At 47.5% G+C, this 25,080-nt stretch overlaps 1 protein-coding gene across 1 annotated transcript in view; it reads left to right on the top strand.

The window, feature by feature from the left end:
* The first annotated feature begins 287 nt into the window (after positions 1 to 287).
* Positions 288 to 25,080, top strand: part of HS3ST4 (heparan sulfate-glucosamine 3-sulfotransferase 4) — a 140,387-nt gene continuing 115,594 nt past the window's right edge. The window contains exon 1 of the mRNA XM_037911817.2: positions 288 to 1,162. Within this exon, the coding sequence (XP_037767745.1) occupies positions 288 to 1,162 (875 nt within the window). The remainder of the gene's footprint in view (positions 1,163 to 25,080) is intronic.

The following is a 25,080-nucleotide window of genomic DNA, read 5'->3' as shown; positions in this document are numbered from 1 at the left end:
CCCCGGCCGCGCCGCGCCGCGGAGCCGGTCCCCATGCGCCCGGCCGGCGGGCGGCGGCGGCACCGCGGGGCTCCGCGCTGACTGTGCCATGCGGGGCTCCCCCCCGGCGGCTGCGGGGCGGGAGGGCAGCGGCGCCCCATGCGCACGGGGCTGCCGGGCGGCGGCTGACACCATGAGCGCCCGGTGCCCGGGGCTAGGAGCGGGGAGCAGCCATGGCCCCCCCCGCCCAGCCTGGGGCGCAGGGCGGGCGCGGCTCTAAGGGGCCCCCCGCTCGCAGGCTGTTCTGCATGTGCACCCTCTCGCTCTGCCTCACCTACCTGTGCTACAGCCTGATGGGGGGCACCGGCCCGGGCGCCCCGCGCTCCCCCGCCGGCCTGCGCGGCTCCCCGGCCCCCAGCGCCCCGCGCGGCTCCCCGGCCCCCAGCGCCCCGCGCGGCTCCCCGGCCCCCAGCGCCCCGCGCTCCCCCGCCGGCCCCCGCGGCTCCCCGGCCCCCAGCGCCCCGCGCTCCCCCGCCGGCCCCCGCGGCTCCCCGGCCCCCAGCGCCCCGCGCGGCTCCCCGGCCCCCAGCGCCCCGCGCTCCCCCGCCGGCCCCCGCGGCTCCCCGGCCCCCAGCGCCCCGCGCGGCTCCCCGGCCCCCAGCGCCCCGCGCTCCCCCGCCGGCCCCCGCGGCTCCCCGGCCCCCAGCGCCCCGCGCTCCCCCGCCGGCCCCCGCGGCTCCCCGGCCCCCTGCGCCCCGCGCTCCCCCGCCGGCCCGCGCGGCTCCCCGGCCCCCAGCGCCCCGCGCTCCCCCGCCGGCCTGCGCGCCTCCCCGGCCACCCCCGCGCCCCCCACTCGGGCCAGCAACGCCAGCCGCCCGGGGGGGTCGGCGGCCGCCTGGCTCCGGACCGCGCTGGCCCCCGGCGAGGTGATCGCGGCGCCGAGCGGCGCCTTCGAGAGGGACCCGCAGGAATCCAGCACCACGGACGAGGAGCTGAGCCGGGCGGGCAGCACCACGCCGGACTACGGCGAGAAGCGGCTGCCGCAAGCCCTGATCGTCGGCGTGAAGAAGGGGGGCACCCGGGCGCTGCTGGAGGCCATCCGGGCGCACCCCGACGTGCGCGCCGTGGGGGTCGAGCCCCACTTCTTCGACAGGAACTACGAGAAGGGGCTGGAGTGGTACAGGTGAGCGCCGGGCGGGCCGGGCCGGGGGAGAGAGACCTGCCCCGGGGCAGACAGCCTGCGGACAGCGGGCAGCCTGCGCGCCCCCAGGGGCAGGAGCCGGGCCTGTGGCCGGCGGGGCGCGCTCCTGGCTGGAAGGGCTGGGCCCGGACTCCCCCTGGCGAGTTTGGAGAGAGCCCCCCCCGGGGCAGGGCCAGCGCTGCCCCCAGCCCTCCCCCTGTGCCCCTCTCCGGCTACATGCCCGCTCCCGTAAGGCACCAGATCAACCCATCCTCTCTGCCCTGGGAGCAGGTGGCAAATTCCCTTCCTTCACCCCATGCCGCCCCTGGAGGCTCTGGGCCTCATGCCCCGGGGGGCTGTGTCTTGGAGCCTGAGGGCAACGCTTGGCAGCCTGGGCTGGGTACCAGGGGCTGTAGCTGTGGGAGGCTGCACCAGTCCAGCTCAGTCCCCCCAGCCCTCAGGGACAGATGCTGGGGGTGGGGGCGGGGGGGGGGGTTATTAGTAACTGTTGTGCCCGGGTCGGAGGAGAAGGGAGTGTGTGTTGCTCGTGGCTTGACCCATTGCCTTGCTTTTGTGGGTGTGGGTTTGTGTCCTGTGTGGTGTGTGTGGCTCACCCTGAAGGTTTCTGTGTATTTAAAATCTAACTTTCCCCCTCCGTGCAGAAGTTCTCACATTGAGTCTATTGCTTACTTATTTATTGCCAGCAGCGGGCTCAGGTCTGCCCATCTCCTACCTGGCAGCTTACCCGAGCAAGGTACTGTCTCCAGGATCTGTGTGAATCCCAGCCATGCTCTCCCCTTTCGACTGCAGGGACCTTGGAATTGCTTAATGACATAAAAACAATATGTAAGGGACATTGATAGTGACAAATAAGGGGGGCAGATGAGGCCCCAGAGCAGCCAGTGCCTGGCGTGGAGGCAAGTTGTGTGATAACACTTTTAAATGCAGGTAAAATAAATGTATAATTAACGTGACTGGCTATTATACCATTTAAAATACAGGGTTCGGATGGAGATGCCAGAAATAGATAAAAATGCACATTTTATGCAGCCCCCAGTACACAGAAGATTTGAACAGATTGCTCTGGGCAGCTGCACTTGCCCTATACAAACCTAGACTGTTCAGTAGTTAATAATTACGGAAATAAACAAGCCTGCAAGCCCAGGTGATAGCTGCAGTTTTAAAGTGACAATAAATAAACAAGGATTCTGTCTTCATACAAGCCGCAGAATCCTGAATTTACTTCCCAAATGGAGATTTATTCCTTATATGCAACAAGTTCCATCTGCTAGAAGTTTCTGAATTGACTAGACTGAGCTCTGTGTATGAATTACTCTTGGTATTGCCGTTTGATATAACACATTTGAAACTTTTAACGTAGACTCCTTTTAACCTGTTCAATTCTATGAAAACTGGATGAATTCATCAGTAGGTTTCTTTGCTGTTTCAGCTTATCAAACTAATTGTGATGTTCACTGTTTTAAAATATTTATCTCAAAACTTGAAAATACAAATAATTAATTTAACTTGAAGATTACTGATGTTATTATTTTTTAGTTTCTGGCAGCACCCGCACTATCCTCATTGCTTTCCAGATAGGCAAGAATCATGATTAAAACATTGAGGTCCTTGCTTTTTATTTCACTCATTAGGGCAGTTGACTAAACAGCTCAAAAGAATGAGGAAATTTTCAGTTTCAGGGGCAAAAAGTTAACCACTGTTTAAATTAGCTGGTTTTTTTTTTTTTTTAATAAAAATAAACTGTGAGGTTTTCATGCCAACACTAACTTAGATATGGTCTTCAGGCAGGTTTCCTCAGAAATTTTGGAAGCAAAGTGCATGCATAATGCTTATTTGCTGTGGGTTTTGCTTGGCTTTGTTGTGATGCCCAGCGATTCTCTGAGGAACTCCAGTGAAGTGGAGACCAGCAATCAGAAAGAGAGTACTTGTATGGGAGCGTGTTCGTTATGTGCTGTCAAAGGCTGTGCCTGTTACATCAGCATCTGGGCATGAGGAGGAGGACTGGCTCAGCTGATTTCATTTTGTGCACACTTTGTTTCAAACAGCCATCATCATATTTTACCTAATTTTCACCCAGGAAAGCTTTGCTTTAAAGACCAAGTTTAGAAACTTGATGAAAGAAGCTAAAGATAGGGGTGTAGAGAGGTTTGGTTTTGTTCAAAATAGGCAGAAGAAGATCAAGCATTGAATATGGCAAGCAGCTGTGTTTGCATCTTGAAAGTAAAGCTGGGAGAAAAGGGCCAGGGAGTGAGCGTAGATTTCCCTTGGAGTGAAAGGCACAAACAGGTATGCATCTGCAGAACAGTATTTGGATTTTGTTGTCATTCTTGTCGCTGCGTGGTGTTGCTCTGCATAGGTTTGTTTACGCTCATTTTTAGTGCTGGTGAATGGTGCTGGACTCGACAGCTGTGGGCACTGAAATCTACCGGTTACCCTACCTGCAGCCACCTCTCAAGCAGTGAGCAGACTTTCTTCTCTCTGCCAAGGTGTCTCAATCCTGAGCTGGAGTTGCCATACTGGAAGACAGCAAGGGGAGACTTACAGTTAGCTGTCCTTAGTGCCTCAGAGTAAGGCATAAATTCCCATTTCTGACACGGGAAGGGGATATCTTCCTGACCCTAGCTGATGGTTAGCTTATGTCCTGCTCCCGCAGCATGAAGGTCTTTGCAATTGTATCCTAGCTAGAGAAATTGCAGGTGTTGTTCATATGCACATAAATGCCTGTTTTTAACCTTATTGAATTACTTGCATTAATGTCTTCCAGCAGTGAGTTCCATGGGATACTTACACATTGTGTAACATGTGGCTTCCTTTTGTCCATTTTAAAACTGTAGCCTTTTAATACTATCAAATTATTATTTTCTCGTGCCAAGGGGTGGAAAATGAGGCCACTTGACTCGCCTTCTCTGCATCATTCATTGTTGAAAGTATGTACTGGTGATTACAGTACTGTCCCAGGAGACAGTAATTTTATGTTCTACTCCAAACTCTGCCAACATGGCCTAGAGCCAGTCCCCTTTTAACTTCCCTATGCCTCATTCCTAATCTGTAAAATGGGGATAATAATACTTAGCTATTTCTTTTGGATGTGTATCTTGCTACAGTTGGTCATGCCTTTGTCTCCTTGAGATTGACTGCTGTAATACACTCCACATGAGGTTATATCTTATGATGATCCAGAAGACAAAGGTAGTGCAAAATACACTTTATGCAGAGAATCAGTTACACCGGTTCTTTAGAGTCTCTGCCGTTTTTCTGTAATGTTTAGGAAAAGCTATGTGAATGAGTGATCTGTGTTGATTGTGATAGTTTGAAAGCCAGGGTTAAAGTTTACGTGGAAATTACAGAATTGAAATCTTCCTACGTGTGTACTGATGGATTTTGTTTAAGGTGGAGTTAAGGCTGCGGGGGATTGTTCAGCATTAAGGTGTCAGAATTGCTTTTGGAATCATCATTTGTGATTCCATACACTTTAGCGTTGGGTTGTTTGAAGGACGTGTTCAGTGGTACATCTTCCCTTCAATTGCATTTATAGACTTCAGTGTAAGTTAACTGTTGTTGTTGAATTTCCTAGATCTTCTTTTTTGTAAATGTAGAATGTATTTTGAATGCTATTAAAAGTTGTATTTAAGGGTTTGTGGGAAGCGTTATCTACTTTTAGTCTCTCTTTTTATTAACAATCCACTGATATTTCTTTCTGGCATATATATCTTTGCATGTTCTTAGTTTCACCTCTTTCTTTTATCGGTGACATTGATACTTAACAGTAGATATTATCCTTCATGGTAAAGAGAATTAACTGCATCCCTTCTACAATGCCAAAATGATTGTGAGGTTTGGCAAAGGTCATGAGGTCTTCATTTCCAGCAAAGTGGAAATTAACTGATGCCTCTTCATTCCTTCCTTACCCTTCTAGATCACATGATCTTTCTATCATCCTAAATATGAATTGCCATGGATTTTTAGTCAGTACTTGGTGCTTTTATAATCCAAGAATTTCCCACAGTCAACACAGGGGAATGTCCTCACTGCAGAATTAACTGGGGTGACCAGCACTGGGGTGACCAGCACTCGGGTCTGAGTACGGGGGTTGCCCTAGTCAGGATATGAGCTGTCACACTGCAAATCCGGATTCGACTGCGTCACACAGTTGCTGTGCTCATCCATATTAGCTCAGGAACTTCTGGGGGCTCGTAGCGCTGCAGCATGATATGATGCTCTGTGATTCTTTCCTAGTGAATTGTGGGAGAACTTGTCTGTCCTTCTGGGCACACGGGGGAATTGTGAGAAGGCATCGGAGGACTGTCAGCACTTGAGTGGTTTAACCTGAATCCTCACTGCAAAGTGGGCAGGTTGCCAGCCCAAAGGTAAGCCATGTTCATGCGTTAGCCTATAGCCTAGGATGGGCCAGCTAGCTCAGGGGTAAAGCTGAGGTGTGGGTGTGAATGGGAGTCAGGATAAGGCCAACCCCACCAATAGCCGGGTTTAACTCTGCAGCAAGGATGGGCTCCCAATCATTTCTGGAGCTGGGATACCTGTGTCATCTTGCAGTTTCAGATGTCAAAACATGTATCATTTAAAAGTTCGTCATCTACTATGAAACCCTTTGGCAAAGCCCTGCATACTCCAGAACAAGCTAGACCTGGATTCTGTGGCAAAGTCTCTGAAAACTGTGGCACTCTGTTGCAGCTTCATTGAAGTGGAAAAGTGGAAGTGTTTACTCAGTGAAATACTAGCTGAACGATGCAGTTAGCACACTAGCCCCCGTGCTGTTCATTTAGAGGTTAATGTAGAAACAGCATCAAATAAAATGATTTGACTGGTTTTCCGCATGCCTCGACGGCAGCATGTTCCTGCATTGTAGGACTTCTCCCGTGGAAGCGGGTTTGGGGAGTTGGGCTGAGGGCAAGTGGGGCATTGGCACCTAAAGAGGCAAGGAAAGCTGTCTGGGAGTGATAAGCACATTAGCTAGGTGTTGCACCTGTGTCATCAGCAGAGAAATAGTTAATCATGTTGGCATGTAAATTGTCAACTTTAGGTATCACAGTAACTCACTGAGAAGGGTGGGACAGTTCCTGGATCTCAGAGCGATTGTTTCCGCTGCTTGCAGGTTCAGGAAGCTTCATGCTTTCAAGGTTATCTTGGCATCTGTAAGGGCTAGAAACATTTTTAAATGAAAGTTTAGAGTCTGTAGCATCCATTTGATAACAAATGCACCATTTGTAACAAAATAGGATAAGCCTCATAACGTAAATACAGCATTTATGACTAGCAGTGTTAAATCCAATATTTTCACATTAATAACCATGCCATGTATCCTGTGTCTTAGATTTTCAAATACAGTAATCTATAAATCAATGAATTTTCAAATAAAAATGGAGACATTTTAAAATGATTATAACTAACAGATTTACTGTTAAATTCTCAGAAAATTCATTCGGTACTGTTAAGAGTAAGTGCTGTAAGTATGGGGAGGATATGATAAATTTATATTCTTCATTCATAATGAAGACCTTTCATCCTTTTAGTGAAACTCTCAATGCAACTTTAACTAAGGGACTTCTATGGTGTCTTCATAATTATAACCTTACTTTTACTTCATGGCTCATTCTCTCTTATGCCTCAATCCTTTAGGGTATATCTACACTACGAAATTAGGTCGATTTTATAGAAGTCAATTTTTAGAAACTGATTTTATACAGTCAATTGCGTATGTCCACACTAAGCGCATTAAGTCGGCGGAGTGCGTCCTCACTACCGTGGCTAGCATCGACTTACAGAGCGGTGCACTGTGGGTTGCTATCCCACAGTTCCCGCAGTCTCCGCTGCCCGTTGGAATTCTGGGTTAAACTCCCAATGCCTGATGGGGCAAAAACATTGTCACGGGTGGTTTTGGGTACATGTCGTCAGGCCTCCCTCCGTGAAAGCAATTGCAGACAATCGTTTCACGGCTTTTTTCCTGGGTTACCCATGCAGACGCCATACCATGGCAAGCATGGAGCCCACTCAGCTCACCATCACCGTACGTCTCCTGGACGGTGCTGGCAGACGCGGTACTGCATTGCTACACAATAGCAGCTCCTTGCCTTTGTGGCAGACGGTGCAGTAGGACTGATAGCCATCGTATGTCTCCCGGGTGCTCCTGGCAGACCTCGGTGAGGTCGATCAGGAGCGCCTGGACAGACATGGCTATCCTCCTCTTCGAGCACCGAATGGGAGCCAGAGACTCCAGGTCATTCTCTTCTTTAAGTTTCGTCTCATGGAGATTCAGTCCTGCCTGGAATATCATGCGAGCTGGAGGCTTCTGCCTCAGGCTGCTCTCCCAGCCGGCAGCACTGCGCAGTGGCACCTACCCCAGCCTACACCTTGCTTCCATGGCTCATGAAGCCTGGACAGTAGTAAGGAGCAGTTCAACTATAGGCTGAGCAAGTGCAGAATGGTGGTAGAATGTGCCTTTGGATGTTTAAAAGTTCGCCGGCGCTTTTGCTGACTAGGTCAGACCTCAGTGCAACCAACATTCCCATTGTTATTGCTGTTTGCTGTGTGCTCCATAATATCTGTGAGAGTAAGGTGGAGACCTTTATGGCAGGGTGGAAGGTTGAGGCAAATCACCTGGCAGCCAGACACCAGGGCGATTAGAAGAGCACAGCAAGGCACGCTTCACATCAGAGAGACTCTGAAAACCAGTTTCATGACTGGCCAGGCTTTGGTGTGACAGTTGTGTGTGTTTCTCCTTGATACAAACCTGCCCCCTTTGTTGATTTTAATTCCCTGTAAGCCAACCACCCTTCCCCCTTCAAACTAAAGTAACTATTATTTTCAAACAGGGGAGAGGGATAGCTCAGTGGTTTGAGTTGGCCTGCTAAACCCAGGGTTGTGAGTTCAATCCTTGAGGGGGCCATTTAGGGATCTGGGGCAAAAATTGGGGATTGGTCGTGTTTTAAGCAGGGGGTTGGACTAGATGACCTCCTGAGGTCCCTTCCAACCCTGATATTCTATGAAACCATGCATTCTTTCTTTATTAATTAAAAAAAAAGAGAGATAATGGACAAGGTAGCCCGGGTGGGGTAGGGAAGGACAAGGCCACATTGCTTATTGTAGCCACACTAAAAATCAAACTGTTTGAATGACAGCCTTCTGTTGCTTGGGCCATCCTCTGGAGTAGAGTGGCTGGGTGCCCGGAGCCTCCCCCTGTGTTCTTGGGCATCTGGGTGAGGAGGCTGTGGAACATGGGGAGGAGGTTAGGCGGATATACAGTGGATGCAGCAGGGGTCTGTGCTCTTGTTGGCTTTTCTGCAGCTCCAATAGACATTTCATCATGTCCGTTTGCTCCTCCCTTAGCCTCAGCATCGCGTCCTGCCTCTGCTCTTCGCGCTCACTTAATTCTTTCCTGGTCTCTACCACTGAATGCCTCCATGCATTAAGCTGTGCCCTGTCAGTGTGAGAGGATTGCATGAGCTCAGAAAACATGTCATAGTGAGTGCGGTTTTTTTCGCCTTCTAATCTGCGATAACCTCAGGGATGGAGACGATAGGGGGAGCGTAGAAACATTCTACGCTCTATGATTCTGGGGGACTGCATGGTCACCTGTGCTGCTGAGTTCGCCACGCTGACCAAACAGGAAATGAAATTAAAAAGTTCCCGGGGCTTTTCCTGTGTACCTGGCTAGTGCATCGGAGTTCAAAGTGCTGTCCAGAGCGGTCACAATGGAGCACTCTGGGATAGCTCCTGGAGGCCAATACCATCAATTTGCATCCACACTACTCCAAATTCGACCCAGCAAGGTCAATTTTAGCGCTACTCCCCTCATTGGGGAGGAGTACAGAAGTCGATTTTAAGAGCCCTTTAGGTCAACGGAACGGGATTGGTTGTGTGGACGCAGTCATTTTTAAATTGACCTAACGCGGCTAAATTCAACCTAACCCCGTAGGATAGACCAGGCCTTAGGCTTAACTTTTCTCATGTAAGTAGCCCCATTGAACCAATGAGCCTACATGCATGGGGAAAGTTCAATGCACATTCCTTGTCTGTCTTGTCTTTCTAGGCTGTAAAATTGTTAGGGCAGGGCCTGTCTAAGTTGGTTATAAAGTGCCCAGCACAATAAAGCCTCCGGATGCTACAGTCATACAAATAATTAATAACAACAATAAATCGGGAGTCCTAGTCCTGAATAATAGAAATATCTGTTCCTGAACCAGTTGGTCCAAGAAGCAGTTGTACTGGGATTGAGAAATTGATTCTTTAAACCTCACCCCTCTGGCCCCTACCCTAGGGATAGACAATGGGCGGACCATGGGCCAAATCCGGACCACCAGACACTGTTGAATGGACTGTGAAAGCTTTTTATTTACTTATTATCATTATTGTTATTGCGGTGTGAAAAGATGTTGCTCTGGAGTCTGGACCTTAACTATACCTTGACCAAGAAATTTGGATCTTGACGAAAAATAATTGATTACCCCTGCACTAGTGTATGTTTGGGTGGTGACTGTCGTGTGCTATTGTCGTTTTAGCAGGGTTTGTTGCCGCCCTGCTGCTGCGACCATTCTGTGCTCTCCATCCCTGGCTGTGTTGATCTAGAGGCCAGTGGTCTGTGCTTCACCCTCGTACAGTGTTTGTACTCCTGTGACCTGCAATTTGTATCCACACAGATTGAACAGCATGAATTACCTTTCAGGTAGATTGGTTTCCATGGCCATGTGTCCCTGGGGCCTCTCTGATCAGACTGCCAGCAGGGGAAGCGAGAGGAGGGTAGGGGCAAGGAAGGCTAAGATCCTGGACTGAGACCCTGGACTCGTTTCACATTGGGCCCTGAACAGCCATCCGATAGCAACAGCCTTTAGTCACCTCAGTGTTAGTCCCGTGCTGCTGTATAATATTTGTACCCCTCTATTCTGTGTCATAAGATTCAGAGAATAAACCCACAGCCGCTAGTGCTACCGTTCAGTGCTGAGGAGCGCTATCGGGTGGAGAGAGAGACGGGGCTTTTCTTCGCGTGATGTGAGAGACTGCTGGTGCTTTGCAACTACTGTATTTCTCTGCAAAAGGCCTTTCCAGTGTATACTGTATCCTCAGCACTTCTGATAGTTTAGGGAAGGGGTATTGATTTTTCCAGGTCCTGCTGTGAGTTGGCTTTTGCTGAAATGCAGTGACTCAGCTGCCCTCTCTACGCTGTGGATCCGATGTATGGGGATTACCCTGGGCTGTGAATTTTAAATTATACACACATGCCCCATTGTAATATTGGTTGTTTCAAACCTGTCACCTCTTCTTTTTCCTCAAACATTTAGGACCTGATTTTCAATGATAGCCTCTAATTTTGTGGCACAGTTTTGCACCTGCAAATAATTCCGGGATAATGTCAGTGCTTTTTCTCACGGGGGAAAAAAAGAACTAGCCCACTGTTATTTCAGATGCATATTTCTCTTGTGCATTCCTGTGCATACATGCAAGGCAGAGATGCATGTATATAGATACACCCCACTGAGGTCTGTAGCCAGTTCTCATGGAAATTGACAGAAGGACTGCAATAGATTTCAATGCTCTTTTGATCAAGCCTGTACAGTGCATGCCAAGGGCCAGACTTTGCCCTTGGCCAAGTGCCTGGAATTCCCTATTCTTGCCCTGCTGAGAGGTTGGGGGTGGGGTGAGTAAAGGTCTCTCATAGGGTACATTAGCCTCTTAAGCTGGGGGGCTGGATCTGCTCCCAAACCAAGAGCTACTCGGTGACTCTACCCTGATGCCGATAGGTCTGGCCCAGAGACACTCACAGTCTCTCTGTGGTCTTAGGCAAGGAGAGCTACGTTTCCCAAAGATGGTACCTGGTTTCTCTTAGCCTCTCTGCTTTGTTTCAGGTAGAGGGATGTCGGGAGATGTAGGGAGAAATCAGGCTTCGCCGCAATGTCATATGGCCTAATGGCCACAGAGCAGCACCTAGCGCTCCGCACCCCCAAGCCGGCCGCAGACACTGAGCTCAGCCCTGCACAGCAAAGGGGAGCGTGCGTGAGAGCACGGGGCAGCGTGCGCGCAGGGCAAGCATTGCGGGAAGACCCATTCCTGCTGGAAGGCCAGCGCTAGCACCACGCTGCTTCCTGCCACCTTTCAGATTTATTATTTGTTTGCGGCTGAAAGGGCCTTGCGGGGCCAAGGTGCACAGAGACGCTCCTGGCCTCCTACCAGGAACCAGGCCTCAGTGAGCTCAGAGCTATGCGCCTCCTCAACATGGCGGAAGTCGCACTCCCGCCCCCACCTCCTCAGCCACACCCACTGCCCGTCCAAGCTCCACCCTTGTGCCCTGCCCTCTTGAGAGGGACGGGGCAGAGGCATGGGGCTTGAGGCCTCCTGCACTCAGAGTGGAGGATGAAGCCTGGTGCTTCTCCCCACACGTAGGCTCTATTCACACTCACATGGCAACACAAGAACCTGGTGCTCCCCGCTGGGTGCTGTGCATAGGCTTGCAGGGTCATGGTCATCATCTCGGCTGTCTATAAGGACACCACAAACAGGAGCAACGAAAGATTTCCCCAATTAAGCATTTATTTTTTGCTTTCTAACTTATCACCTGTCAGGGGGCTATGCCTTCCCCATCTCTGCTCCTGCACCCATCCCTGGGGCAGTCATCCTTCCCTCAGGACTCCCTGATTATCCAGGTCAGAGTTCTGTTTGCGAACGCTTCCAATGAGCCCAAGCAGATATAGGGCTGACTGCGAGGTCCCCCTGCTCTGTGAAGCTGAAGTCTCTTCTGTTGGGATTATGACTGTCCGAAAGCTGTCCTTAAAAAGGATATGACAGAGTTACAAGCTGGGAGATAAATAACAACAACCAAAAGGTAAATTTGTGTTTCTTTAACACCCTTCTGGAGCATCCTTTTGCCAGATGGTGGCCAGTGCCACGTTGCCAGGCCTGGAATGATTTACATATCAATGTACGTATGTGGGAACAATAAAGCTTCAGAGCATTTGTCTCAGTAATCCACAGAGGAAATTCTACAGTGCTTTGCTTCTAACGATTTGTCATTTATATGATGGAAGTTTTCAGACTGAGCTTCGTGTGACTGCCATTTCACATTGGCCGTGCAGCTACTACAGCGAAGGGCACAACAGAAAACCCAGAAATAGGACTGAGCTCCTTTGGAAAACACAGTGGAAAAGAATCAGCTGGTTACATTTCTGGGTTTAAATGATGAGTTTGACCCCTATTCATGTATTGATTTAGTGAGGCATATTCTGCTTTGTAAAAACTGCGGTCTAGTTAAGGGAGGAACAACAGGTTTACAAAGAAAGTTAAGAGCAAAGGCTTTTGATTTTCAAAGTGAAAATTCCACCACAGATTGGTGACACCTTCTACTGAGAGCAGTTTGAATCCTCTGCTTTTCATGGATCTCTTTTTTCCTCCTGTTGTCATGGGGATTTCTTTTCCCTGAGTTATTATATCATGCACTTCAGCAGAAATTTTATTGCTTTTGGGGCTGGCAAGGCTCATGTGGGACATTTCTCACTGCTCACGGTGTAACACGCTGAGGTAATTTCTTTCAAATGTTTTTTGCTTGAAGTGGCTTCAATGAATTGAGAAGGGTAAGAGTGTGAGTGAATGGCTGAGAATTTAGCACTGAGTTCAAGTAAGGAACATACACTATCAAACTTTCCAAAGCATTCAGAGTGGATATTATAATTTCACTGTGGCATATAAATAGCTAGCAGTACATTTTATTCTTTTTCCCCCCGAATATTATTTAGCATTAGAATCTGTTTAAATTGCTTTTCAGCCCCTTTTAAAAGTTTTATTGTAAATCCCAGGCTAGCTGAATGTCTTCATCCAAGGGGAAAATTATCGTTGTTTAGATTGAAGATATAGGGTCCAATCCTGAAGATGCAGCATACCCGTTAACTTCCGTGGGAGCTGAGAACACTCAGCAGGATCAAGCCTTTATGACGCAGTCCTCACACACGCAAGTCGGACTGGTCACACACACAAGTGGGAGTTGGCCCCATTGAAGTCAGTGAGGCCACTTGGCTGAGTAAGGATTGTTCATGGGAATAAGCATTTGCAGGATTAAACCTTTAACCCTCAATTCTGCAAAGATTTACACCAATGTTTAACTTTCCAATTGAATTTAGTGGGATCATACGGAAAGTTCAACTTCAGTCTGTGCAGGATCAGGGCCTTAACCTGTAACCTCTTTGGGGCAGAGACTTTTTCATTTGATTTCCCTGTGAAGCGCCCAGCATACGCTTGGCAACATGTCAATATAAATCATTGGTTGACATATTGAGAAAATGCCTTAATGCCAACGTTATGGGGCTACCCCAGAGCTTTTAATGTGGCCAGAAAGACATTGTTTCCTTTACAGAACTAAGTCTCTGGATTTTTCTAAGGCCAGTTTCAGCCTGCAGGGGCTACATCCACTGAAGCCAAGGGGAATCACTGGCATGAGGGGAGAGTATAGGCAATTGGATTCCCTAGCTGGGACTTCTGATCCGTGGTCTCCAGTATGGCATTGGCTGTGGCCTGGCTACCTGCAGTTCATCTTCCCTTTTCCCAGCTGCTGGAAGGCCCTTGAGCATGTCGGGGTTTGGAAACTCAATAATTACTCCGAATGAGACTCTCCCCGTTGGCAGCAGGAAGGCGGCACTCTTAGGCAAAACTTGTTAATTACTGCAACCGAGGTTCCAAAACCAACTGCCGCTTGTGAACACAACATTCATTGGGTGTTTTATTCCCATCCAGGTCTCTGCTCTGCAGTGGCTTTGAGTTAGTTGCCATTTCAATGCTGAAAGAGTATTTAAAAAGCAAAGTGTTTGAAGGCTGTGGAAAAAAATCATACTTATGAAAAATATCTATTTTTGTAAATCTCCAATTTTCTTCCCCAAAGTCTCCACACCAGTTTAGTAAATGTTGCAAGATTTGCTGTTTTTCTCCCTGTCAGATTGTACATCTAAGCATCATAAACTTGCTCTTTATTGCTTTAATATTACAATCACGAGTCACATTTTATGTAAATGATGGTATTTACCTTGACAAACTCTCCTGTGAAGTACAGTAACTTTAAAGAATTTATTTTGCAGTATAAACAGGCCCAAACTGCCTGGAGTGGATGTAAAATTCAGAGTGGTTTTTACAGCTAAGTTCTTCTCCCAAAATGTCCTGCTAGATGTGCTGGGGCCTGAGCTGGAGTCGGTCAGCTCCAAATTGAATCAGTGCTTCAGAGAAACTGAGTAAAGGAGGCTTATGGGAAAGAAGAATCGGCCAAGAGATTGCAGCTAAATTCTAGAACCTGTGAAGCAGCCCAGGACAGTGGATAAAAGCACTAACTACCAGGTGTTGTTTATTAGGAAAATTAGCTGGAGAAGAAATGAATTGTAAATTATACTTTCAGCTCTAATCCTACACAAAAATTGAGGTAAAATATTAACACCAGAAATGCTGACTCATGAAACTCCAATTACAAAGCGTGAATCCTAGAGTCATTTCTGTTGGAGGAGATCTCTAATTGGCCAGTAGTTTATCCCCATTTGGTTCTTCCCCCTAGAGGATATTGGCATTGATTCTGCTACCTTTTGCATACAAAGTCAGCACTCCCACCTGCGAGCTAATTTCCCATCTATTTATTTCAACTAAATGAATCCCATGCCATCTTCAGCTGCTATCACTGCTATCCTCTGTCTCTAATTTTGGGCCTCAGCAGGATAAGAGGTACACGCTGACGGGACAAAGGTGTTGAAGAAAGGGATGGCATTGTGTTATTTATATGGGCTGCAAAGCACAAAAATAAAGAAAAAAGTGAGTGGGTTTAACAGCTAGTAGCGAGAGCTGAGAGCCAGAGAGGAGTCTGACAGTGTCGTGTGAAAGGCCATGATCCTGGAATGAAATGGTAGTCAGAATAAACGGATGCAGTGATGCAGGATTAACCATGTGATGGTAGCCAGTGGATACCAACCCCTGCCACACCAGAGCGGGTATTAGCTTTTTGTAAACCTGATTCAAGTGATGAGGCAAGGGCCAAGAAATAAAGTGCAGCCTCTCAGCAGCATTCCTGTTGGCGAGATCTGTATGGCATGGTACCAGAAATGGAGCAAACGAAGCTACCTGAGTCCCTTAGTCTGTTGCCATTGACTTCATAGCCACACTTGTGCCTTCCTACCCTCCACTCACTAGCACGACTTGGGTTAGAAAGCACAGAGCTGGGGGATGCAGGCTTTCATGCTGCAGTTAGCACCACTGGAAACTCCACCGTAACCGGTTGTTCAAGGCGGGATACGAGAGGCCGTGTCCAGTGCCCATCCCCTCTCTCTGCCTCCCTCCCAGAGCTTTAGCCCCAGGAGAGTGCGTTCGAGGGGTTTTCACACACACTAGCAATGTGAGGGGAAAGAGGACGTGGCAGGTTAGTGTAGGTCTGTGGATCAGCATCAAATGACAAGCTCTGTGTTACAAACACCGTTTGGAGTGGGAGACTGTCCGGTGCCTACACCGCTGCCTTTTGCCTTCCGTCTGCTGGTGAAAGCTCCAGGGAGGGGTCAGAAGCAGTTCCTGTGGCTAGCCAGAGGCTAACAGTGCACTCAAGGGTCGTTGGTCTGGAGGGTCCCCCATTCAAATATAGGTTTCAGAGGAGCAGCCGTGTTAGTCTGTATTCGCAAAAAGAAAAGGAGGACTTGCGGCACCTTAGAGACTAACCAATTTATTTGAGCATAAGCTTTTGTGAGCTACGGCATCTGATGAAGTGAGCTGTAGCTCACGAAAGCTTATGCTCAAATAAATTGGTTAGTCTCTAAGGTGCCACAAGTCCTCCTTTTCTTCATTCAAATATAAGCACCGTAAACCAGCAAACTAGCTGCCCCCTGAGGATCCAGTTTAACTAGGTAAGTTGGTAACCAAGGAACAGATCACCTGACAAGGGCTATGAAGTGCCCAAGTAGAATCACCTGCCTGGGGTGGGTACGGGTAGAGTCTCATAAAAGGGAGGTTTTCTCACTGGCCATTCCGGAGAGAGGCTGGGCAGGAGGAATCCTGCTGGACCCCCTGGAAAGACACGTGTCAAATCTTCCAGGGCTCTTGGCATGGTGAGGGTGCTGAGGCAGGGTTCTGCATGCAGGTTTTCCGTAGATCTGTGTGTCTCGTTTGCTGTGTTAGAGTAAAGTGTGTGTGTGTGGAAATTCCTTTGCAGAGCCAGTGTGATACTTGCTTGCACTGTCTCGTAGTCCCTGCAGGGGCAAAAAGGGAACCAGCAGGCCCACAGCTTCCCTGGAGCTCTGGGAGCCTACAGCAGCTACCAGGGAGACTAGGGAGAGCTAGCACTAGTTTCAGGGTCTAGGCAACTGGACTGTAGGGTCCCCACTGCCAAGAGGGTTACCAGACACAGGCTCTGCACCTGGAGAGTCTGCCTCCCGGCCCAGAGATGGACAGACAGTGCCTGAACTCCGCCCAGCCCTAGCAAGCTAAGAGCACATAGGATCTAAGGTTTGGGTTCAGTACAGCAGCTGCTGCTGGTGCTTCTCCTCCCATCCCCCTTATACACTCATGTTAGCCACTGCATCACGTGAGTAAGCTGGGTCGGGGAGATGACCTGTCCCTGTGGATGCACTACACATGCCTACATCAAGAATAATAAAGGTTCCTTACTCAGCTCCAAATCCTCTAGAAACCTGAAAGAAAAAAATCAAAGCACCATGGAAAAATGCCTGAAGCAGTAACTTCATTGGTAAAGGAACACGTCTAGCTGAGAATTGCGAAGACCCAGCAAATCATAATGCAATTTCCTATGCAAAAAGGGTTTATCTCTATCTAAATATTATTCTGCATCATTACTCACTGAAGGGAAGCTATTGCTGTCCTAGGTTAACTGATTGAACTTTGCAACCAAAGCTGCAAGCTTATCATACTGATGATAGTTTGACTTTTATTGCTCCTAAATTGCAGTGATATTGTTAGATATGAGTAAATGTACACTCCATTAGGAAATATTAAAGTTTTATACCTCTTTAGAATTAAAAAGATTAAAACAGGCATTTCTGTGATCTAGTCCACCATGAAATTGGAATCTATTTGGTATGTAAAATGTATAATACAAATCGTCTAACAATTAATGATAACAGTGGGACTAGGTTGGATTTAATGCTCAAAGGTAGCCTGGATTTTCTGAGGCTGATAAAACATATTGCCAGGTAGTCACAACCCTTATGGCAAGGGTCACTTGCCATAGTTACAGTTCCACCAAGGAGTTTTGTTATAACCTGGTTTCTATATGCTCAGAACTTTCTGAAAACATTTCACGGTGGGCTGAAATTGTCCATGCTGGGCATCTACCAAAGGGAGGCTGTTTAGAAAGTTTGCAGGAAATTTTCTGCAGTTTGCAATGCTGAGAAAATACTTTTCCACCAAAGGAGCCTTTTAAAGGTGCGCATTTGTTCATTTGTAACTTGAAAGTGGCTGAACATAAAACTATGGCATTTTATTGCTCTCTTGGGACTAGGGCCCCCATCCAACATAACACTGAAGCACATGTATAACTTGGTCAGTGGGACAACGCATGTGCCTAAGTTTTTTGCTGGATGGGTTCTAGGTCCTTCCCCTACTTCACATACCAGTCAGATAAGTGCTTAAGAGGGTGGTTTTGCACATGTGCTTAAGCTAGTGTTTAGAGCGTCAGGACTGACGTTGGTGCTAAGGGTGAAATTCACACCTGTGCATGGAGGCCAGTGATTTTTGAGTGCTTAATAGGTGGACGGGCTTGGTGATGGCCTTCGGCACAGAGGTGATTTTCACCCTTAGGACTTGGGCCCTGCAATAAACTCTGTGCAGGTTCAGGACCAACATCTCTGTCATAGCTAATGTTTTGGTAGAAAACCTTCAACCAAACGCTATATAAACAGTTCTCCATGGGTAGATGGTATGATGGGATAACATGGTTTTGGTAATTAAATATTCATGGTAAATAGGCCCAATGGCCTGTGATGGGTTTTTAGATGGGGTAAGATCCAAGTTACCCGGGAAAGAATTTTCTGTAGTATCTGGCTGATGAATCTTGCCCATATGCTCAGGGTTTAGCTGATCGCCATATTTGGGGTCGGGAAGGAATTTTCCTCCAGGGCAGATTGGAAGAGGCCCTGGAGGTTTTTCGCCTTCCTCTGTAGCATGGGGCACGGGTCACTTGCTGGAGGATTCTCTGCTCCTTGAGGTCTTTAAACTACAATTTGAGGACTTCAATAGCACAGATATAGGTGTGAGGTTTTTTTGTAGGAGTGGTGGGTGAAATTCTGTGGCCTGCGTTGTGCAGGAGGTCAGACTAGATGATCATAATGGTCCCTTCTGACCTAAATATCTATGAATCTATGTCTGTGCACAGGGGCTGAATTCTGCGTCATTCCCTTCATGGTTGGTGAGGAAGCAGGGAGCCTTTCCCATGCAGAACTTCTAACCTCTGCAAGGAGAAGTTTCTCCCATGTAGAACTTTACCACTCGGACGACTCCTTTTCATCTCTTCTTCTTTTAACCCCTCCAAGAGCAACACTGGGGATTCCAAATGGAGTTTGTAAATGGTGCCAGAACAATAGCTCCTCAGACATTAATGTTCTTTTAATTGTCCCTTCAGGGGGACAAAGAAATTTAAAATAAATCTGACGTTATTATGAAGTTAGAGTGTGTATCTCAGTGCTCAAAACTGGGGAAATGGGAAAACCCAGGTTGTCAGGTTAACATTCACTGGCTGCTCTGCACATACTTTGTATTCCTAGTCAGGTCACCCTTTGTGAAAGTGCTTTTTAATATCTAAAGTATCTACTGCACAATGCTGATCACTCTGTTTTTAAATGTGTAGGGCAGACTCTGGAGATCCTTCTTCACTGACCTGACGGTGAGACCTTTGGCACTTCATTGCTGGACTTGTCAGTGCTTTAATGAATAACCTTAATGTTACATTAATGTAGGATTCTTGTATTTTAATTATTTGTGTTGCCATTGGAAATGAAGGGGCACAAATGGCAGTGAGTTCAAAAAGCAAGTGGCAGATTTAATTGGCTGTATGTTTGAAGCTGGAAGTGCTTGGTGATTATCTGTACAATCCCTCACAGGGCCAGCTTCTCCAGGCCAGCCACGTTGTGGTCAGCATCAGACCCCACAGAATGGGCAAAGGTGGCTTGAGGCTGCCTTTGCAGCCCCCCTGCCCCAATCCTGGAGACAGTAGGCCACCAGTCTGATCCCTGATGTATAGCCACAAGTCTGATCCCTGACTGTGCGTCACTCTGCCCGTGGCACCAAGGGGATGTTCCAACAGGTGGAGATCCCTGGGGTTCCCTTTGACCACAAGCTGATGGGGCGTGAGTGCCACAGGAGCTGCTATACGGGCACTAATACCACCTGTGGATTCCTCTATCCATGCGGACTCCACCCCGGGCGGTTACCCTGGCTTTCGGGCTGCTTTGTGCTACCAGAAAGGTGCAAAGCTGCTCTACAGACCACAGAATCTGCTTCATATTAGTGCTCTTAAAAATATAATGTCTATGCAAAGGTACCAGGCTTGCTTTCTCGGAGCACCAGGCATGCCCTGCCTGTGGCAACAAAGCCATTTATGAAGCTGTTTTGCATTCAAGGATTTGCAGTTTCCTGGCCCATGAATATTCAGATCCGGGCTTGTCCTTTCTGTGGGTGGACTGTACCTATAGTTTCCTCCTCTTTCTTTTTTCCCAGTGGATTCAATTAGTTCTATTGGCTGCACTAGCAATAAACAGTTCCCTCTGTGGCGTGGAAATGAGTTTGTGTTTCATTGTCTCCTTGTTACATTTTAAAAACTGGCCAGGGAAGGGTGAGCGAGGACCCTGCTGGGGGGCTGCCCGGGTTTGCAGAGCCAAGCACAAGAGGGCACAAGATGTATGTGGAGCAGCACTGAGAATTAATGAAAGTCTTGAAAACCACAAACTCAAAAGGTTGTTTCTGCTGAAACAGGAGCCCCAGCACACAGGGCCCAGTTTAGCGGCTATTGGTAAAATGTTCACAAGTGCCACGTCCCAGTGGCTCGGGGGTAACCTAAGTCACTTAGATGCTATTGAAACTTGGCAGAGACATTGTGGGATAACTCACATGATTGGAGTACTGTCATGGGTGGATATAAACGGTTCAGGAAGGACAGGCAGGGCAGAAAAGGTGGGGGAGTTGCACTGGATGTAAGGGAGCAGTATGACTGCTCAGAGCTCCAGTATGAAACTGCAGAAAAACCTGAGAGTCTCTGGATTAAGTTCAGAAGCGTGAGCAACAAGGGTGATGTTGTGGTGGGAGTCTGCTATAGACCACCGGACCAGGGGGATGAGGTGGACGAGGCTTTCTTCCGGCAACTCACGGAAGTTACCAGATCGCGAGCCCTGGTTCTCATGGGAAGACTTCAATCACCCTGATATCTGCTGGGAGAGCAATACAGCGGTGCACAGACAATCCAGGAAGTTTTTGGAAAGTGAAGGGGACAATTTCCTGGTGCAAGTGCTGGAGGAACCAACTAGGGGCACAGCTCTTCTTGACCTGCTGCTCACAAACCGGGAAGAATTAGTAGGGGAAGCAAAAGTGGATGGGAACCTGGGCAGCAGTGACCATGAGCTGGTCGAGTTCAGGATCCTGACATAGGGAAGAAAGGTAAGCAGCAGAATACGGACCCTGGGCTTCAGAAAAGCAGACTTTGACTCCCTCAGGGAACTGATGGGCAGGATCCCCTGGGAGAATAACATGACGGGGAAAGGAGTCCAGGAGAGCTGGTTGTATTTTAAAGAATCCTTATTGAGGTTACAGGGACAAACCATCCCGATGTGTAGAAAGAATAGTAAATATGGCAGGCGACCAGCTTGGCTTAACAGTGAAATCCTTGCTGATCTTAAACACAAAAAAGAAGCTTACAAGAAGTGGAAGACTGGACAAATGACCAGGGAAGAATATAAAAATATTACTCGGGCATGCAGGAGTGAAATCAGGAAGGCCAAATCGCACCTGGAGTTGCAGCTAGCAAGTGATGATAAGAGTAACAAGAAGGGTTTCTTCAGGTATGTTAGCAACGAGAAGAAAGTCAAGGAAAGTGTGGGCCCCATACTGAATGAGGGAGGCAACCTAGTGACAGAGGATGTGGAAAAAGCTAATGTACTCAATACTTTTTTTGCCTCTGTCTTCACAAACAAGGTGAGCTCCCAGACTGCTGCACTGGGCAGCACAGCATGGGGAGGAGGTGACCAGCCCTCTGTGAAGAAAGAAGTGGTTCGGGACTATTTAGAAAAGCTGGACGAGCACAAGTCCATGGGGCCAGATGCGCTGCATCCGAGAGTGCTAAAGGAGTTGGCGGATGTGATTGCAGAGCCATTGGCCATTATGTTTGAAAACTCATGGTGATCGGGGGAGGTCCCGGATGACTGGAAAAAGGCTAATGTAGTGCCCATCTTTAAAAAAGGGAAGGAGGAGGATCCTGGGAACTACAGGCCAGTCAGCCTCACCTCAGTCCCTAGAAAAATCATGGAGCAGGTCCTCAAGGAATCAATTCTGAAGCACTTAGAGGAGCGGAAAGTGATCAGGAAAAGTCAGCATGGATTCACCAAGAGCAAGTCATGCCTGACTAATCTAATTGCCTTCTATGACGAGATAACTGGCTCTGTGGATGAGGGGAAAGCAGTGGACATGTTGTTCCTTGATTTTAGCAAAGCTTTTGACACGGTCTCCCACAGTAACCTGCCAGCAAGTTAAAGAAGTATGGGCTGGATGAATGGACTATAAGGTGGATAGAAAGCTGGCTAGATTGTCGGGCTCAACGGGTAGTGAACAATGGCTCCATGTCTAGTTGGCAGCCAGTGTCAAGTGGAGTGCCCCAAGGGTTTTGTTCAATATCTTCATTAATGATCTGGAGGATGGTGTGGATTGCACCCTCAGCAAGTTTGCAGATGACACTAACCTGGGAGGAGAGGTAGATACGCTGGAGGGTAGGGATAGGATACAGAGGGCCCTAGACAAATTGGAGGATTGGGCCAAAAGAAATCTGATGAGATTCAACAAGGACAAGTGTAGAGTCCTGCACTTAGGACGGAAGACGCCCATGCACTGCTAGGGACCGAATGGCTCGGCAGCCGTTCTGCAGAAAAGGATCTAGGGGTTACAGTGGACGAGAAGCTGGCTATGAGTCAACAGTGTGCCCTTGTTGCCAAGAAGGCCAATGGCATTTTGGGCTGTATAAGTAGGGGCATTGCCAGCAGATGGAGGGACGTGAGCATTCCCCTCTATTCGACATTGGTGAGGCCTCATCTGGAGTACTGTGTCCAGTTTTGGGCCCCACACTACAAGAAGGATGTGGAAAAATTGGAAAGAGTCCAGTGGAGGGCAACAAAAATGATTAGGGGGCTGGAACACATGACTTATGAGGAGAGGCTGAGGGAACTGGGATTGTTTAGTCTGCGGAAGAGAAGAATGAGGGGGGATTTGATAGCTGCTTTCAACTACCTGAAAGGGGGTTCCAAAGAGGATGGCTCTAGACTGTTCTCAATGGTAGCAGATGACAGAACGAGGAGTAATGGTCTCAAGTTGCAGTGGGGGAGGTTTAGGTTGGATATGAGGAAAAACTTTTTCACTAGGAGGGTGGTGAAGCACTGGAATGCGTTACCTAGGGAGATGGTGGAATCTCCTTCCTTAGAAGTTTTTAAGGCCCAGCTTGACAAAGCCCTGGCTGGGCTGATTTAGTTGGGGATTGGTCCTGCTTTGAGCAGGGGGTTGGACTAGATGACCTCCTGAGGTCCCTTCCAAGCCCGATATTCTATGATTCTACGAAAAATTTTACCCTATACCCTTAAAAGTGGGGCCTGTTGGAGTCCATTCTGAGAAGGCTCCTAAACACACAGCACCTCTCATTACCCAGTGGGGATGGAATACATTTAACTGGTCTTTATTTAAACTGAAGCATGAGTTCCTTGGTGCTGAAACGTCAATTTCAATCCAACACAGAGGTTTATTGAAATGATATTTGAAAATGTCCACCGTTTGAAATATTCACTGGGGAACCAGAACTGTATCAAGGAACCGTGTAATTTGACTTCCAGGGCATGGAAGCGCACAATGTAAAGAAAGAAATTAAGCTTTATAAGAACTGGAATAACACGGATTATGTGGCCAGGGTATATAAATAATTATACAGGACGCCAGAATTTTGTTAGCAGTCTGCACTTTTAGGGGGTTGAAATGTCGTCAGGTACCTGAATAATGTTAACAGACCCATAAATCATTCTTATTTCACACTGCGTTAAACAGAAATCATATTAGTTACAACATTGAAGAGAATCTAAGTAAAGAAAAGGGAAAGGCAAGGTAGTAAGAGGAAACTAGATTTAAATCTAATTGCTTTTTCATGTGTATTTCATTGCTGTTTGGCTGGAACACAATGGTATTCTGTAGGAACTAAAGATTAGACTGTGCACTGGGAGGGAATTCACACAATGTTCCTCGTCTCCCATCCAGGTTGTTAACAGCACACAGTTGTATTAATGGTGGATGAAAGAGAATGTCTTTGTTTATTTATTTTTTTTTAATGGCATGTCCTCTTCTTTCTGTGACTAATACATTTTTAAGCTGTAGCACTGGTTTCTTTTTCATTAATGAGATTAAATCTCTACTCAGATGAGAATTTCTAGACCAGAATGCTCAGAATAGCTGCTTTGACCTAAATGGATTTAACTAGTGTTGGAATTCTTGGAGAAAGAGCTCTGTGTTTTTCCTATCCCCAAGACTTGTGTGTCACACCTGGAAAAAGCCTGAACTGTCCTCTAATGGAAAGTGAAGTGACTAATTAAACCCACTATCTTCAAAACTAACTATGGAACCGAAGCCAGGACTGTTCTCCACCACAGTCCTGCAGGTTGTGGTGAATTTCTTTGCTGCAGGTTTCAGCTGATGTGACATATTGAAAGTTACTGTTAATAACAACATAAAGCAAAGAAGCTTAACAAGAAAATATGTCTATTTAAGTTGAAAACCCATTTTAAACAGATGAAAAATGAGAGAGTGGGGCAGGATAAGCGGGATGGCAAGTTAAGGAATTAATCACATGGGTTGTAATGTGGAAGGGAAATAAACGTGATAAAAGGATTTGTCTGAGTAGATTACAGACAAATAAAAAAAGGCACCGGGCATCACTGGCTTGGGAATTGTGCTCTTTAGAAATCTTCAATCATCCTTACAATCAATTCTGCATTTCCTTAATAGCGGTGTGAAACATGGCTCCCTGTGCATTGTCTGAGATTAACCGCTAACTGCAAACCATACATTAAATGAAGTATTGAATATTTGTCTCGTAACAATACACTTGGAAGTTGTTTATTTCCTTGCTAGGTCTTCTGCGATGCATTTAGGTACTGTACCTAAATTGTAAAATACATACTTGGAATATCTGCCCTCAATAATCTCCCAATGTCTCGCCTGAGAACCAGCTGTGCCGAGGACCCACAATTACAGTGAGTTTTGCTTATAAAGGGGCTGTTTGTTTCTAGAGACAATTACTCTGTGACTTTATCATACAATGTATGTTTCCCTGCAACAAACAATCTGCTTTATGGGTTTTCTTAGTAAAATACCAAGTTGAGATATGCTATGCTCACTAATATGATTCAATTGTACTGTGTTATCTGACCTTTAAGGAACTTGCAATCTATAATAACACGGTTCTACCACAGATCCACTAGTAGAAAGGCTCAGCTTCTGGGAAATTCAGTCTATAAACAAATGTAGCAGAGGTCTAAAAAGAGTAATTAGGCATCTTAACCCTCTTACTGCTGACTTTCTGAGTGCTGAGGGGCAGGAGCATTCCAATGTAGATTGTATACTCCACTGCTAATGGAATAGAAAAGTCTCCCAGGACGGACCTGGGATGCTGCGCATCACAGAGACGGCCTGCTGGGCTATCGGCA

Source organism: Chelonia mydas, chromosome 10, assembly GCF_015237465.2.
Source record: "Chelonia mydas isolate rCheMyd1 chromosome 10, rCheMyd1.pri.v2, whole genome shotgun sequence".
Taxonomy (NCBI): Eukaryota; Metazoa; Chordata; order Testudines; family Cheloniidae; genus Chelonia; species Chelonia mydas.
This window is presented reverse-complemented; position numbering and strand designations above follow the sequence as displayed.